We start from the raw sequence: 16,949 nt of genomic DNA, 5'->3' as shown, positions 1-16,949 counted from the left end.
AACAGTTAATGCCTGCTGGGATTTTGGGAATCCTTTGCCATTGTTTTCCTTTAGATCCTTTGTTACATGCCCCTATGTTTTACCCTCGACTTATCCACGGGTGATATCAAAATCCATAATTTTGACCCCAAAATCTGCCCTCGACTTATACATGAGGTCGACTTATGGTCGAGTATATACAATAATGTTTTATTTGGCATCAATAGAATCAGTTTCTAAGTAAAAGGAAGTGATCGTCTCCCTATATTAAGTGCTGGTCACACATCATCTGGAGTAGGGCATCCAGTTATGTGCACCTTATTTTAAGAAGGATATAGACAAGTTGGAGTTGGGTTTGGAGAACGGTAACAGGGATGATAAGAGGCATGGAGAACAAAACACATGAGAAGAGGTTGAAGATGATGGGCATGTTCAGCTTGGTGAAGAGAAGACTAAGGGATGCCACAATTGCCCTCTTTAAATATTGGATGCAGGCTTGTTCTTTGCTGCCTCAGAGGTTATGTATGTATGTATGTATGTATTTTAAGGATGCTGGGATCTGGAGTCCAACCTCTGGAGGAATCTGGGGTTGGAAGGATAGAACTAGGTCTAATGGTTTTAAGTTACATGAGAGTTGATTTCAATTGAACATTAGAAGGAGCTTTGTAGTTTGGTGAGACACCGGAGCTCTCTGGCAGACCAGGCTGAATAGCCCACCAAACTACAATTCCCAAGATTCCACAGGATGGAGCCACAACAGTTAAAGTGGTGTCAAAATGCTTTATTTCTGCACCGCGGCAATAGCCTAAGTCTGTGTAAAGCAACAGGATGTAGACCACGATAGAGAATTCCAGCCTACGTTTTCCACGTTTGACAGACCCTTGGTCTGATTCGACAAGGCTCTTTTTATGTCCTTTCCTGACCAGGATCCTTCCAGATGTGTTTGACTATCATCTCCCATCATGCCAGCTAGTGAGGCTGGGATTCGGAGTCCAACCTCTGGAGCAATCTGGGTTTGGAAAAGCCTCAGTCAGCCTTTCTTCTCTGGCTAGAGAAGACCAAAAAATGCCAGTTTCCACCCATCCATCCATCCATCCATCCACCACCCACAAACAAAACCGTGCCCGAATGCAGAAAGTAGCTGGCATTCAGAGGAGAGGTTTTGCCTGAAGGGAAGGCAGGCTGAAAAGTTCCTAACAAGGGAGTAAACCTGTCTCTGCAATGAGTTTGGTCTCTGCATTGTGAAACCCTACTCTCAGATTTCCAGTCCAGCAGAACTGATTGGTATAACAGTGCCATTTGAAGCCGAGGCGCCGCATTTTGAAATCTTAGGAGTGAAACATAACAAAAGGCAAACAAAGACCGATTAGCACCGGAACGTACGTGTGTGTGTGTGTGTGTGTGTGTGTGTGTATTTCCCATTGCTCAGAGTAATGGCCATAATCCAAAACAGACCTAAATGAACACATGCCTGTTGGAATCAATAGACTTAAGGATTTCTGACTCGGCAAGGAAAAGAAACCCAGGCGTTCCCCAAAGTAGCATGTTGCCTGCTGAAGAGATCTAATGATCTCAGAAGCTTGCCCATTTCTGTGACCTTTGAAATGGGCTCCCAGTCATTCACGTTAACTGTGAAAAAACAAACCCACCGAAAATGTTTCCCTGACTCATTGTAAATGTATCTCCCAGTGTTTGTGTATTTTTGCTGGGGCTTATTTATTTTATGATGCCATGCATCTGTCCGTCATCTTCATTGACCACTGCTTGCCTCTGATGGAGCTGGCTGTAGCCCAACCCAAAGCTTCTGCCACAATAAATGCATTGGCCTATAAGGTGCTGTGCGATCCTTTGGGAGGTTTTGCTGCAAGAGAAACAGGACACAGTTAGCCGTTTGGATTGTGTTCCTGATAACAGAGGCTCCAGCAACAAAGGTCATAGAAACACCCTCCTGAATTTTTGGTTCTCATGACAATCTCTCACTCCTGCTCTCTTGCTTTCTCTTCCCTACAGAGGCACTCTCCCCATCGGTCCCATTATGACCCACCGCTCAACAGTCCCAGGCAGGCAGCCAACATCCCACGGTTCGCTGGAGGCAGAAGTAACAGAGGAGCCTTACCGGACTTGCAGCAAGCTTCTGGGACCATTGTTCAGATTGTCCTCAACAACAAACATAAACATGGACGAGGTAAACTGATATCCTCCTAGTAGCATTCATCTGGTTGGGTGCTGGCGTCCTGGATTAGGGATGAGTGACCACCATGGTCACAGGACTGCAATTCCCATGGTTCCTCGTGCTAGCTAGGGTTATGGCACTTGCAGGCCAACAACGTTAGGAGGACTACAAGTTGCAAACTCCTGTCCTACAGAATTTTTGGAACAGAATGACCCAGTAGTACTGGCACAAACCCCAGAAGACCACAGATCTGGGTGATGTTTGATTGGAGGACCCCTTAGACAGGGTGTCCTTTATATGTCTTGGACTCCAACGTCCCTGGCCATTGGCCATGCTATTGGGAGCCAATGGGAGTTTCATTCCAATATGTCTGTTGTGGGCAGCAGATTAGGGAAGACTATACTATGCTATCTCTGGGATTCTTGAGGATGTTAATATGCAAGAAACAAAGCACTGCACTCTAGTATTCTGCTTTTCAGCCTGGTATGATGTCTCATCACTTTGAGTATGCTGAAATGTGCCACTGCAGCCCAGTGAATGGACGCAAGGTAGAAAAATATCCCATAGCCCTGCATAGTTGCCCACCCCAAACTAGAGACCTATGGACCCCTACATAAGGCTAAAGGTAGTCCCTTGACATCAATGTCTAGTCGTAACTGACTGTAGGGAGCGGTGCTCATCTCCGTTTCTAAGCCAAAGAGCCAGTGTTGTCCAAAGACTGCTCTGGTGGTCCTGTGGTCAGCATGACTCCACTGAACGCTGTTACCTTCCCACCAAAGTGGTACCTATTTATCTATTTGCATTTGTATGCTTTTGAACTGCTAGGCTGGCCGAAGCTGGGACTAGTGATAGGAGCTCACCCCATCATGCAGCACTCAGGCCTCGAACTGCCAACCTTCCTATCTTCCGATCATCAGAATTGGCATCTTAAACACTAAGCCACTGCATCCCTATGGACCCCCACACAGCAGAGTCCTTTCCCTCCACTCTCCTATTCTCCATGAAGTGGTATTTCAATGATCTGGCCCTGAAGATTTGGAGAGTGAAACCCAGAGTACGTTTTCTTTTAAACAAAGATTTGGATGTAGAGAAAGCAATTCAATGCAAAACCAACAGTCCATGGTCTCTCGACAGTGGCCCGCAACATGTTAAAAGCCTTTGATTTATGGCCAACTAATCTTTTAAGGTATTAACTCCCTGAAGGAATGTTGGCCATAGAGTCTTTATTATCCACCTGAACAATCATGGAATAACATTGCGGGCGGGCCGGTGTTTCATGTCGGATCTCAGAGCCCAACGTCCCCCGCCCGCTTGGGTGTCTCCGACCTCCGGTTCACACACCAAGATATCATCAAAGCAATTTCTAACTGATTTGCTTTGGTACATAAAAAGGGAAAAAAAGCCACCAAATGAATAGCACATTTCCCATGCGCCGTACCACATCGGGGGGATGCTTTCAAGAGCTTGGGTGCTCCTTCCTAGGAGGAAAAAAATCCCCTCTGGATGGAAACAAGAATCCTCACAGGGTTTTACACACACACACATATTTTGCCCAGTCCAATTAATGCAAGTGTTATGAATTAACAAGAAAGCTGACTTTGAAAAACCACCAACATGAATGCCATATAGGATTGAAGGGTCTTATGTCCCACTGTATATGAAAACAGAAGAAAGAAGCACCTTCCCTAGGCAGCCTGAGTTTTCTAGCTGGAAGAGTATACCATATATACTCGACTATAAGTCGACCTCATGTATAAATCGAGCGCAAGTTTGGGGAATGAAATTATGGATTTTGATACAACCTATAGATAAGTCGAGATTAAAATGTAGGGGCATATAGCAAAGGCTCTATAGGATGAAGCAAAGCAAAACAAAAACAAAGGCTGGATGGATGGGAGAATAGAGAAGGTTGATGCTTCCAGGACAGATTATACTCTTGCTTTTCACCAGGGGATGGTTCCAGTACTTACTTTGACCCATGGATAAGTCAACTCTTTTTTGGGAGGTCAATTTTTGACCTAAATTTCTAGATTTACACATGAATATATACAGTATACTAAGATTAATACACACACACCGTTTGTTGCCATCCTGCATCTTGAAAATAATTTCACTTGTCAAGATTTTTGTCTGTGCCACTGCTCCCAGAAAATATAGGCCCAAAGCAGGTCCCATTTTGAGAAATGTTCCCTGTCCCTAATCACTTGAACCCCACCTTTCCCATTCAACACTGATTGTGTAGCCTGGCAGAAGCATTGCATAAGGAAGTAGTGCATACTTTGCGCAATGTTGGGAAGTGTAGTGATGCTACTGTGATGCGGTTACATTAGCATATAACCCTAAGAAAATCCACCCTTAAAGTTAGACTGGAGAGTCTTAACTGATGTCCATTTTTACAAATGATTTGGGGTGTATCTACTACTACTAATAATAATAACAATAATAATAACAATAACAATAATAATCTCCACCAGGATCGAGGCGGCTTACAAACCAGACAAATAAAATACCTACCTAAATTGTGCCTCAGAACCATGTCCTTCCATTTACATCACATACAGACTTCATCTGTAGTGACAATAAAACACTCTGCACCTGCACAGAAGATACTATATTTGAAAGAGATATAGACATCGAAATATTATATAGAGATGGTATAGTGATGGAGAGAGAGAGAAAATGAAAGAGAGGTATAATGGCACAGAGCGGTGGCATCATGGGAGAGCATTGACTAGGGTTACGCTTTGACCATTGCATGATGCAAACAGAGATTCAATCTCTAATCTAAAATAGATCAGAGGCTACCAAGTTGAATGGCCACTTCATTGAGTGGAAGAAGGGACATGCCACTTCACCGGGTGGGAGACTCCTGCAGATGTCAAAGGTTTCTTGTCGTATGTTTGGCTCCGAACTATAAAACTCCAAATTCCTGGAATTCCAAACCAGCAACCATGAAGCTCGCTGCAGATGTTTCCAAGAGCCCAGAAGGCTCATTTGGACGACAGCCAAGTCAAATGGGTTTCCCAGATTTGGTTTGGAGATTTCTCGCCGCTCGGCATGTACGGCTGTGGCACACAAACGTTTCACATTACAGTATTTAGTAGCACAAAAGTCAGTTTAAAAACCCTGCATCCTAAACATACTTCCCATTGTCGAGTCCTTTCCAATTTGTGATGACCCTCAGGTAAGCCTAGCGTGGTTTTCTTGGCAGGATTTGTTCAAGGGGTGACCATGGGCAAGTCACACTCTCTCAGCCTCGGAGAAAGACAATGGCAAATCATTGCAAAACCATGATGGGTCATGAAAAATAGCCCAGTATATGCAGCCAAGAGTTGATATTTCAGGCCCTATGTCCCTATTGTGGGTATCTCATATCTCTATGCTGTTGTTGTTGTTGTTTTTTCCGTCTCCATCACAGTGTGTGTTTCCAATGGCAAAACCTATTCTCACGGGGAGTCCTGGCATCCTAACCTGCGGTCCTATGGAATTGTCGAGTGCGTTTTGTGTACCTGCAACGTCACCAAGCAAGAATGTAAAAAAATCAACTGCCCGGATCAGTATCCCTGCAAGCAGCCCAAGAAAATAGAAGGAAAGTGCTGCAAAGTCTGCCCAGGTAGGAGTGACAACGTTGCTTTGAGTTTAAGGGGATACTTACCATGATCCAATGTCAAAAAGTGAAACACTTAAAAAACCATACTCTGCAAAACACCCACCTTATATAGAGGCTATTTTCAGATTGCTTGCTGGTTTGCATATTGATCGGCTGCTGCTCAGCCAAATGCCGTGGTGACTTGCAAATTAAAATGATCATCACTCCCACCAACAGAAAGCAACTATACAGCTGTACACAAAGTAAATGAGAGCAAACTAGTATTAAACTGAATATGGATTCAGGCATGCAAAGGCTGCAGAAGGGAGAACCATTATACTAGAGCTGCTACATAAAAGGCCCTGCTTCTAGCAGAGGCTACTCTAGAATAATAATAATAATAATACAATAATAATAATAGAATCATGGAGTTGGAAGAGATTCCCCCCCCCCATGACCTGTTATTATTATTATATCCTGTAGCATCTTCTTTTCATTTCATTTCTATGCCACCTTTCTCCCAGAAAGAGAGACTTAACTGCAAAAGAAGTTGTAGCATAAGCATTCATAGACTCAGGTCCATTTCCTCAGATTGATGGATTGGTTGACTTTATTGACTTTATTTATACCCCCATCTTTTCCCCAAAACTGGGACTCAAGGAGGCCTACAAATTAAAATGAGTTCAGTTTGGCTAAAAACATAGATCAAATATAAAATAGAATTAAACAACTCACACAATTAAAACAATTTCAAACAGGAGATGTTCCCAAGTTAAGTGGCATCTAAGCCATGCATTTTCCCCTAGCAGGGCTTCCGTGGGTCAATTTTACAATAAGGTGTCTATAACTATAACATCCTGTACACCAATCGTGCTAAATAAATAAATGCATAGGAAATCTGTAGGTTGTGGCCAACCTTTTGTCCTTCAGATAATATGGACTTCAGCTCCCATAATTCCTGATTAGATCCAAGTTAGCTGGGGCTTCTGGGAGTTGAAGTCCAAAACAAATGGAGGCCCAAAGGTTGGGAACTACTGACCCTCTTTACTATCTTTCCACAAACCTTTATATTCTAGCCTTTGAGGATCGGTTGAGGTTGTTTTTAAATGATTAAAATCCATCCCGTGTTATGAGAACATGTGGAGGTAAGGAGTGTATGCATTGCCAGAGAAAAGGTGATGGCGAGAGGTAAGAAATGAATAAGGCCTGGATCCATCACTTTTGCTTCTCTTGCAGAGGAAATTGAAAGCCAGGAGCTTGACAGCAAAGAATATTTCTGCGGCGAAGAGACGCTGCCGGTCTATGAAGCTGTTCTGGCAGAAGAGGGAGAAACCATCCGAAAAATAGCTTTGGAGAGAGATCAGCCGTCGGAGGTAGAAGTCCATGTCTGGACCATTAGGAAAGGTGAGCAAAGTTATGTTCTCCATCAGTGATCAACAGAGGCGAGCAGGGAGCCCTGTTGGTCTGTTTAACGGTTTGTAGTTTAATGTATTATATTTTAATTTATAACTGTTTTAATCCCTAAAATTGTTTAATTGTTTTTTTAATTTTATATTTATGTATTTTAATGTTTTGTGTTGTTTTTAAATTGTATTGTTTTGTTCTTGTTTGCCGCCTTGAGTCCCTAGATTGGGAGAAAGGTGGGATGTTCATTCATGCAAGCAATTTTGCTGGATTAGGAAAGAATGCAGTTAGCTGTAAGACAAGGGTGGGCAAAGTGGGACCGGTAACGGTTGATGTGCATGATCAGAATGCAAATTAATAATAGGCATAATTATAGTAATTTGCATAATGTGCAAATTAGATGTCCGAATATGAGGGGCTGGAATATGGCAACCCTAACAAAGGGGCAATATCAGATTGGGCTCTGATGTCATGAATCCGTATAGAAAAAAAGAAAGCTGAAAGTGAAATCAAAGCAATTATCACCAAGATGCTCAAGGGCCAAAGTCAAGAAGAGATGGGGCCTTAGATGAATGTGCCCTTTAACTGTTTATCCCCCCTTGCAGGTATCCTGAGTCATTTCAATAGGGACACGGTGTCCAAGGCTGCATTCAGACAACTTCCCCACTTTAAGAAGATCACAAAGACCACGCTGAGTAAGTCAGTGTCTGCATTTTGGCTTTGTACCAAAAACCAAATAAGTTTCAGAAAGAGAGAGCATCATCCTTTTTCTCCTTTGACTTCAAGTGGGATTTCTTCTCAGCTAAGTGTAAATTGGAGAGTATTCTTAAATTACCCTTTGGTAAAAAAAATGGTATTATCATAGAGGCATTATGATTTAAAGAAGGGGTTCCCAAACTTTGGTCTTCCAGATGTTTGGGACTTCACCTCCCGGTTTTCCTGACTCTTAGCCAAGGCTGGCTGAGGCTTCTGACATTTGAAGTCCGAAATATCTGGGGGGGCAAAGTTTGGGATTTAAACATTCGGGAAGGCAAACTAAGCTGGTCCGGATTCAGTGCTTTTAGACCAATCCGCCAGCCTTGTCTGCATCTAGCATCTTGGCAAGAAAATGCCAGGGCTGAAGCTTTGGAATGGCATCCTGATCTTTTGTTTCCTCATTGTAAATCAAGGGGCTGTTTATATGACCAATTTGGCTAGAAAAAAACTATCCCTTAGTTCGCTTCAGCTCTTGGTGTGTATATAGATGTTCACTGAATGTCAAAAGCTGGAATATGTTGAGAAGTTGGAAACTCCTGGCAAAGCCAGGCTCCCTTAACCCATCTCTTTGCAATTCCAGGGATATCTAATAGGAAGAGATGGGTGGAGTATGCCATCCCTTAGAGAGAAATGGGCTATCTTAGAGGCTGGTGCAACCACAAATTGCCTTGGATGACCGAACACAGAGGGTGGCTAATGCACCATGCTGATCCCCTTTTTGCCCATTCAAGCACTCACAACAAGATTTTTGATGTGCACACAGGAGTGCACCACCAACCAGCCAAGTTTCCCTCCACGCTGGAGGTTCAATATAAATAGGCATCAATTTTTGGGTCATTCGGATACCCTTGCCAATGCATCCCAGTGTCCCCTGTTGTGTCCTGTGCCTTCACGGGTGTCTCCATGTTTGAAACCGTAGTAAGGTTTGCTCTCTGCTTTTTGTCGTCGGTTTTAGGCCAGTGGAGAATCTTCAGCGAAGGAGAAGCTCAGATAAGCCAGATGTGCGAGAGTCGGTTGTGCAGGACTGAACTGGAAGATCTGGTTAAGGTTTTGTATCTCGAGAAGTCTGAGAAGGACCACTGTTAAAAACGCCAGACTGAAAAGGGAAACGCAAGGAAGCGGATGAAGGCGTGGATCTGCAGCTGGACTGCGGGCTGATTTTGCTTGCCAGCGCCCGAAAGACCAAACTTACCATGCAAGACAATATTCATCTCATGCCCAGCATAACTTGCAGCTTTCTGCATAGATCTGTTCAAGCCTTTAAATCTTTCTCCCCGCCCAACTTTCCCTTATTCCCTGCTGCAAAAAGCCCAGGAGGCTCTGCACTATTCAGAGCTTGGAAAAGATAGGTTTTGTCAAACTAAAACTCCCCACATCAACTATCCAACAGTGGGGCTGGGGGGATTATGGTTGTTGTAGTCCAATAATTTTTATTTTTCAAGTTCTGGTGCTCTTTGGAAGAAAGAACAGGAGGGTTTATTTCCATGTAAAGGGTTGTTGCTTTTGGGAAAGTTAATTCGTACCAGGCTGACAAAAAGGCAAAAGGCTAATAGTTGTTAGTTAAAGACAATAGCTGACATTCTGTTAGTGACATACACAACCTTTAACATACACCTGCATATGTCTTTTTGTTTTCATTGCAGAGGTTGGTCTTCTATTCCTCCCGCTGCAAGAGCCAAAGTATCCCCCAGGACTCAATATTTTTGCTGGGATAACTCTCCCTTGGGGCTTATAAAGTGGCTGGTGGAGAATGGAAGGAATCTGAGAAGAGTCTGGTTTTGTCCCTGTTGCCAGATGCAAAATAATGGCATACTATACCAAGACTTCCAGAGGACTGTAGCACTTCTCAGTGATTGCTGTCATCCATTTGTATCTAGTTACAGGAGCAGAGCCAGACACTTCTCCGCCAGTCACTGAATGGCCAGGAAGACTCCAGTAACTAAACAGTGAGTCCAAGGGGTTGGAAACTGAGAGAGACATAGCATAATTCTACCTATAGATCTTTCACACTATTCTCTGCAATACAGGATCTCGGCCGATGTCACCTGCACTGATTGAGAAGTCCCAAGATGATTCAGGGTTAGGGAAATTAGGAAGGAGATGGTCTCAGCTGCCAAAAGACATGCCCACATTCTACTAAGGGACAGTGATATTGGAGAATCTGAAATGTAAAGTGAGACTTCAAGCCAGCAGACACTTTTCCTCGGGTCTAATGACACGTTACATGCTAAAATGTGTAAGAGTACCAGGATGCCATTGTTGTTCTTTGGGAGCAACAGTCAGCAAGAGGGCTACCTAGCCTTCAAGATACACATCTGGAAGCCTTCAAAGAAAAAGTAACTGGGGGGTGGGAGATACGTCGAGTAAGAGTTGGTGATGCAAAAGTCAAGTATGTCTTCTCTCCCTCCATTCCACCTGCTGCCTCTTCATTCTAACCCATCCTTTTTTGACAAGAAAGGAGCTGTTGTGGCAGGGCCTGGTTTAGATCAGGACCCTAACTAAGCACAGTGAGTTTCATCCCTTTGCTCCCGGCTACAGTCCCGATATGAGAGCGTAGTGTAGTGGTTTGAGGGTTGGACTAGGACTCTGAGAGACCAAGGTTTGAACCTCAGCTCAGCCATGGAAACCCTCACCCCTCTCCATGGACGTCTTTGGGCACATCACACGCTTTGAGCTCAGGAGGAAGACATTGGCAAACCTACTCTAAAGAAATCTTGCCAAGAAAACAAGAGCCCGTAGGGTGTATTGACAAGATCTCCAACAGACCAGAGTTCACATTCTGCTCCGCCGTACAAATTCTTTGGGTAATCTTGGGCAAATAATTCTCTCAGAGCCTCAGAGGAAAGCAATGGGAAGTCTCCTATGAATAAAGCTTGTCAAGAAAACTAATCCAGCATAGCAATTTGAGTGTTGGACTAGGGCTCCAGGAGACAGGATTCAAAGCCCTGCTCTTTCATGGAAACCCACTGTGTGAGCTTGGGTTGTTGGAGCCTCAAAGGAAGTCAGTGAGCCCTCTCTGAATAAACTGTGCCAAGAAAAACCTAGGATAGGTTGGCCATATTCAGAGTCAACCGAAAGCCAGGTAGCAACAACAAAATGGTCCTATTTTAGACCAGTTTTCTGCTGCTCAGAGTTCTCTACCAGTGAGCTCTAGCATTCACCAAGCTACAAATCTTAGGCTTCCATAGCATGCAAACATGGCAGTCAAAGTGGAATCATCACACTATAATTGACTAGTATGAAAGGCAATTCTGGAGCAGTAGTCTATCTTTTAAACATGTTGCATGCCCCCAGTGCACTGTTTATCATTTTCTAAGCCTACTTTGGAAAACCTGAAGCTAGCCACGTGGTTCTGTTTTTGGCTTGTTCAGATCAGTTCTTTCGAAAAGTATTATTTACATTGTGAAGTCGGAGGCTTTCATGGCTGGCATCCATAGTTTTTTGGTGGGTTTTTCGTGGCCATGTTCTAGAAGACTGTATTCCTGATGTTTCACCAGCATCTGTGGCTGGCATCTGCCACTCAGTGCAGACAATATTTACATTCTACCCAAGATTGGTTGATTGATGATGGATTGGTTGATTTCTGCTGGACCTTGTTTTGCCCCCAAATAAGTGGAATGCTGTTGGCTTTTCCCAACTAGAGTAGATCCATTTGATCCATTGTTGAGTGATGAACCAATGCATAGGTAAATTACCCATTAATTCAGTGGTTTTTCTCTAGTTGGTAACAGCAACAGGATTTAGGCCAACATTTTTGGAACACAAGATGTGACCTTCTAGTAACTTCTGGTTCCATCCAAAGGAGCAAGTATGGAAAATGGAGTGGGTTTGATCCCTGGACTCACAAACACTTTGTAGTTACCTACCTTTGCCTTCCAAAAGCTTAACTTGTTGCAGGACTCTCAGGCCATATCCAGAGCTATGATTTTAACTATATCAGCCCTTGCTTCATCATACACATATCTGTATCAATAACTTCACAGCTATACCATTTGTACGCACCATCCCCAGCAATGTCCCTGCTCACATATTCGTTGTCGCATTTGCCGTCGGTGAAAAGGAGAGGGTGGCGCTAAGTAGCCTTTTCGCTCGGTGGGTTTGCAACATCCAAAAAGAAGGGAGACCTCAGCCAGAGGGAAGCTCCTGAGAAATGTTGCATTGAGACAGAGGCTCGGTGGTTCAGTAGATGCCTTGCATACAGAAGGTCCCAGGTTCAAACTCCTAGCATCTCCAAGAGAAGGACCTGCCATGAGCCTCTGCCGCCCAGTGCAAAAAATACTGCACTAGATGGAGGGATGGAAATGTATTTGGATCTTGTTTTTCAAGTGTCAAGAAACTCGTATGAGGAGAAGCCTGAACTGAGAACAATTTAGGAATTATTCTGCACAAAATTTTCACTTGCATTTTCAGTTTGGGTTTTGCAAAGGAAACTGCATTTTCTAAACCAATTTTCCTGCATAGAAAATGCTGTTTTGCATGCAATGAACCCTGTGCATGACTTTTGCACAGACTAAAGAGATTACTCCATTGCACTCTTGTAGTGCTGCTATTCCACTTTTATTACTCTAGCTGTTTCCTGTGGCATTCTGGGATTTGCAATTTAGGGAAGGGCATTTAGAATTCTCAGACAGAGAGCTCTTAGGCCTCACTGAACTACAAATCCCAGAATGGGACAAGTGGAATAGCAGCCCTATTAGAGTGTAGTGCAGCAATCTCCATACATGTCTCCAACTGGAGCACTTTCTCCGTGGAAAAGGATGCGTATGGAATTTTTCTGTGTGCAAAATTCTGTTTATTAAAAAAGAAATGCCACCTGCAAATTTTGTGCAAAGTCTCCAGACACAGTGTTTTCTGCCCAGAAAATGCTGTTTGCCATGTGAAAAGAGGTGGGTTTTGTGTCCCAAACTCAGAGTAGTCTTCAAAACCGGCATAGTTTTTAAAGATTTTCTGGCAGAGGGAAGGAGAATGGCCACACTTGGCTTCTTTGGAGAATACAATGAGTGAAGAATTATATCCTTATATGATGCATCTCTGATGTGATGGAGTGCACTGTTACATTTGTGGTTTGATTCAGTAGAAGTCAGCTGGACACAACAAAGCGACCCACAATGGCTGCTGCACTAGAACCTACTTACAACTATGGTCTAATCTGCAATGCAGACATAATGCAATTTGATACCTCTTTAACTACAACGGTGCCATGCTATGGAATTCTGGAATTTATAGTTTTGTGGATTCTTTAACCTTCTCTGCCAAAGAGTGTTGGTGCCTCACAAACTGCAAATCCCAGGATCCCCATAGCATTGAGCTATGGCAGTTAAAGCGGCATCAAAGTGCATTCTTTCTGTCCGGTCAGAGCCAGTGCTAGATGCTGATTTAAGAGAGCTGGAGTGGTCTGCCAGGTTATTGTTTTCAAAGGCAAGGGTATAAATCGAAAGCGGCATCCACGTCTCTCCAATGCATATACATATCTCCACCTTAATAAGCACTTAGGTCTAGTTCTTAGCAGATGAGGTGGTCTGTCCCCCTTTTTGTTTTGGAATGTACTTCTGAAGGGGGTTAGGATAAGTGGAAAGATTAAAAAGATTACTTTTTAATTATTTTGATTATTTTTGGGAGAGAGATGTACCTGTGACAGGACAGATGGAATACAAAGTGTGTATTTATTGGAATGGGGACATCTTTTTAAGAAATAGAGGGGGGGGGGGAGAAGAACCAGGATAGCGAGCGTTTGCTTATTCCACTTAACCAATATACTGTATATCATGGCCTGCCTTTGGATTGGGTTCCTCCCTCCTCCTGCCACCCTTCCCAAGACACATAACTTGTAACCATTATTTATGTACTTGTTCTATCACTTTTATAAAGTAATAAACCTGAAGTTGTTTCAAATGAGGTTTCGCCTCCTGTGGGATGGGTCTGACGTACACTATATTTGACATCTGTTTCATTTGTACAAAGATTAAGACCATAAAAGCCCTGCTGGATGGGACCCAGAAGTCTGTTCTATGAAGCTTGAGTGGCTCATTTGGACTATAACACCCAGAATCCACCAACCAGTATGGCAACTGCCTATGGTGTCTTGTCCAGCATCTTTCTCCTTCCAGTAACCCTTTAGAAAGGAAAGAGCAAAGCTCTGGGAGGAACACCTGGGGAATAGAGGTTTCTGGGTTCTGTCTCTGCCATTTTTGGGTAGAAGGCCAAAGTTCGATTCATGCTCGGCCATGAAACCCACCAGGTGACCCTGAGCAAATCACATGCTCTCAGCTTTGGAGGAAGGTAATGGCAAACCTCTTCTGAACAAATCTTGGCAAGAAAACCCCATGATAGGTTCACTTTAGGGTTGCCATAAGTTGGAAATGACTTGAAGGCACATAACACACATTGTACCAGAAAAACTCTTGGCTGAAGTGCTGGAGTGCAACTGCCTGTGCCTCAAACATACCAGAACAGATGCTCCCATGTGGTTTCAGGCTTCCTAACCTCTTTCTTATGACCAAAACCAGCCGGTAAATGGCAACCAGAAGTGACATGGTGTCACTTCCAAGGTGAAACCCACAAAGGTGAGAACATGCCCTCCACCCCACACACAGTTGCCATGCCCCAAATACAACTGTATAACTTCCTACGTTGCTAGAGCCACCCATCTGTATTTGCAAGTCTGAAACACATTCATCCTTGTTGGTGGATGTTGGTTGATTGGCAAATGCTCATGACCCATTAATGCTCAGCATCTCAAGCCTTCCGTCAGCACCATCTGTGGCAATATTTAACTTTCCTCTTCTGAATTGGCAGACCGATCTTTATTCTTCCAGCTCCCCCAATACCAATACCTTATAAATGTCCTTGCAGGGCTCCAATTCCTCAGCAAAGGGGGAGAGAACTGTTACGTCCACCTTTGGGGTGGAAATTCAAAAGCTTTGCAACTCAAGTAGTCAAAAAGGTAAAGCCTCCCTTGGGGCAATGGGTTTATGGGCCTGGCCTGGGCTGTGTTAAGAAAAACCAAGCCTTCTTTGGCAACATGAAAGAGCGAACGTGTCAAGTCAACCAAAAAGAAAAAGAATACAAAGCAGAGAAACAGCTTGGAGGACAGGGCTTCTTTGCCAGACCAGTTTAATGATGGAGAAACAGATTTATTACATGTTGAGCGGGTGGGCAGCTGGGAAGGACTTGGGGGAAGAAGTAACCCTCTTTCCAAAAATATAACTAAAAGTAGGTGCAAAACAATTCTCCTGAATTGCACAGAGGCTAGAAAGCAAGCAAGTTGTCTGATCATTTTTCTCACCCTTGCAAGGTTACCTCAATTGCAGGAATGGCCAAGCCAACCAACATTTTATTGGACTACTCCCAATTTTTGTACATCACCATCATTATTATTGTTATTGCCATAATGAATAATGAATGAAGCCACAACACAAAAGCATCTGTTGGACAATAGCTGAGTGACTGATGTTCCATGGACCAATGCACAAAGGGGCACTGATGTGCATAGTGGTCCTCCCCAAAGTGCATTCGGATACTGGCTAGGAAGTGTTGGGAGACAACAGGAGCACCCGATGTACATCAGGAGTGAGCAATACATATCAGAACTGCCCATTGTGCATCAGATGTGCCAGTTGTATGTTGCAACACACTTGCCAGTGTACAGATGCACACCTTTGTAACAGGTGTTTGTTGCATTTTTACAACATAGCTACATATTCGTAAACTTCAAAATGTAGACTTATGTAGGTGCAATATATATATTGCACACAGAGGTGGGAAGAGTATGTGGAAAGGGATGGGCATAGAGGATGCCAGTTTGCGACCCTGTATGCCCCTTCAGATGCATTTCGCTCCGAGGTCTTCATTCCACTCAGAGTAAATGTGAGGATAAGTACATGCATGTTTATTTTAAAAAACAGGACAAGGCACTAAGGATATAAACAAAGGAGAACAAAAATAGCCAAGCCTGTGCAGATCAAGTTGCTCTCTACCAAAACAGCTGAAAGAGTAAAAGTTTCCATTCCATATATATATATATATCTGTTTGTATATATTTGTGAAGGAGTGAAGGTGTGTGTTAATATACATGGAGCTCTTCTACTATGCAATTCTTCTTGTTGGAAGCGCTCACCAGCATCCTGTCAGTGACATGTTGTTGCCATGTGCCTTCAAGTCATTTCTGATCTATGGCGACTTGCGTCACGTTGTGCATGAACTTCTTCCTGATTATTGCAGTGGTTGGTATTCTCTCCCTTCTTCTGCAATGTCCAAAGACACCCCTTTGGACTCACGATTTCTCCATGATAGCACCCCATCTCACCTCACTGCCATTCTATTTCTTGCGGAGGAGGGATTGCAAAGTCATCTGGCTGTGTTCCAGTAGCCAGATGCAGACCGATGGCATCATCTGCTGAGATCTTAATGTCGGTGGGAGATATCCTTAGTCCCTTGTGAAGTTGAAGGCTTTCCTGGGCGGCATCCATAGTTTGGGTTCTTTTAGGCTATGTGGCCATGTTCTAGAAGAGTTTATCCCTGATGTTTCGCTGGCATCTATCTGTGGCTGGATGCACAGCCAGATGATCTTGCAATCCCTCCTCCACCAGAAATAGAACAGCAGTGGAATGAGATGGGGTGCTATCATGGAGAAATAGTGAGTCTGATGGGGTGCCTTTGGACATTGCAGAAGAAGAGAGAGAATACCAACCACAGATGCTGACAAACGTCAGGACTAAACTCCTCTAGAACATGGCCACATACGCCATAAAACTCACAAAAAACTATCCTTCGCCTCTGTCTGGCTATGTGAACATAGCCAGATACTTCTCTCATTTCCTCCCCACCCCATTTTCCACCAGCAATGGAAAGTCTAGGGAGGGTATCGCAGTGAAACAGCGAGACCTGGAGCTAATGATGGCGAGTCATACATTGGGGGAGTTCTGCACTGCTCTTGTAATGCACCTTCAAGGCATTCCAGACTTAATGCATCCCTAAGGCTATCCCTATCATGGGGTTTTCTTGGGTCCGTATGGGAGACCACCAACCGATACCAGGCACCATAGGCTA

General features: G+C 43.7%; 1 protein-coding gene across 1 annotated transcript in view; it reads left to right on the top strand.

Annotated features, from left to right (window-relative positions):
- The window catches only part of CHRDL1 (chordin like 1), a 31,479-nt gene extending 21,297 nt beyond the window's left edge, over nucleotides 1-10,182 (top strand). Inside the window, exons 8-12 of the mRNA XM_042477809.1 lie at nucleotides 1,990-2,164; nucleotides 5,571-5,765; nucleotides 6,978-7,145; nucleotides 7,751-7,840; nucleotides 8,857-10,182. Of these exons, the coding sequence (XP_042333743.1) occupies nucleotides 1,990-2,164; nucleotides 5,571-5,765; nucleotides 6,978-7,145; nucleotides 7,751-7,840; nucleotides 8,857-8,987 (759 nt within the window). The 3' untranslated portion in view covers nucleotides 8,988-10,182. The remainder of the gene's footprint in view (nucleotides 1-1,989; nucleotides 2,165-5,570; nucleotides 5,766-6,977; nucleotides 7,146-7,750; nucleotides 7,841-8,856) is intronic.
- The last annotated feature ends 6,767 nt before the right edge of the window (nucleotides 10,183-16,949 follow it).

This window comes from Sceloporus undulatus, chromosome 7, assembly GCF_019175285.1.
Source record: "Sceloporus undulatus isolate JIND9_A2432 ecotype Alabama chromosome 7, SceUnd_v1.1, whole genome shotgun sequence".
Lineage (NCBI taxonomy): Eukaryota > Metazoa > Chordata > Lepidosauria > Squamata > Phrynosomatidae > Sceloporus > Sceloporus undulatus.
Note: the sequence above shows the minus strand (reverse complement) of the source record. Positions and strands in the feature narration are given on the sequence as shown.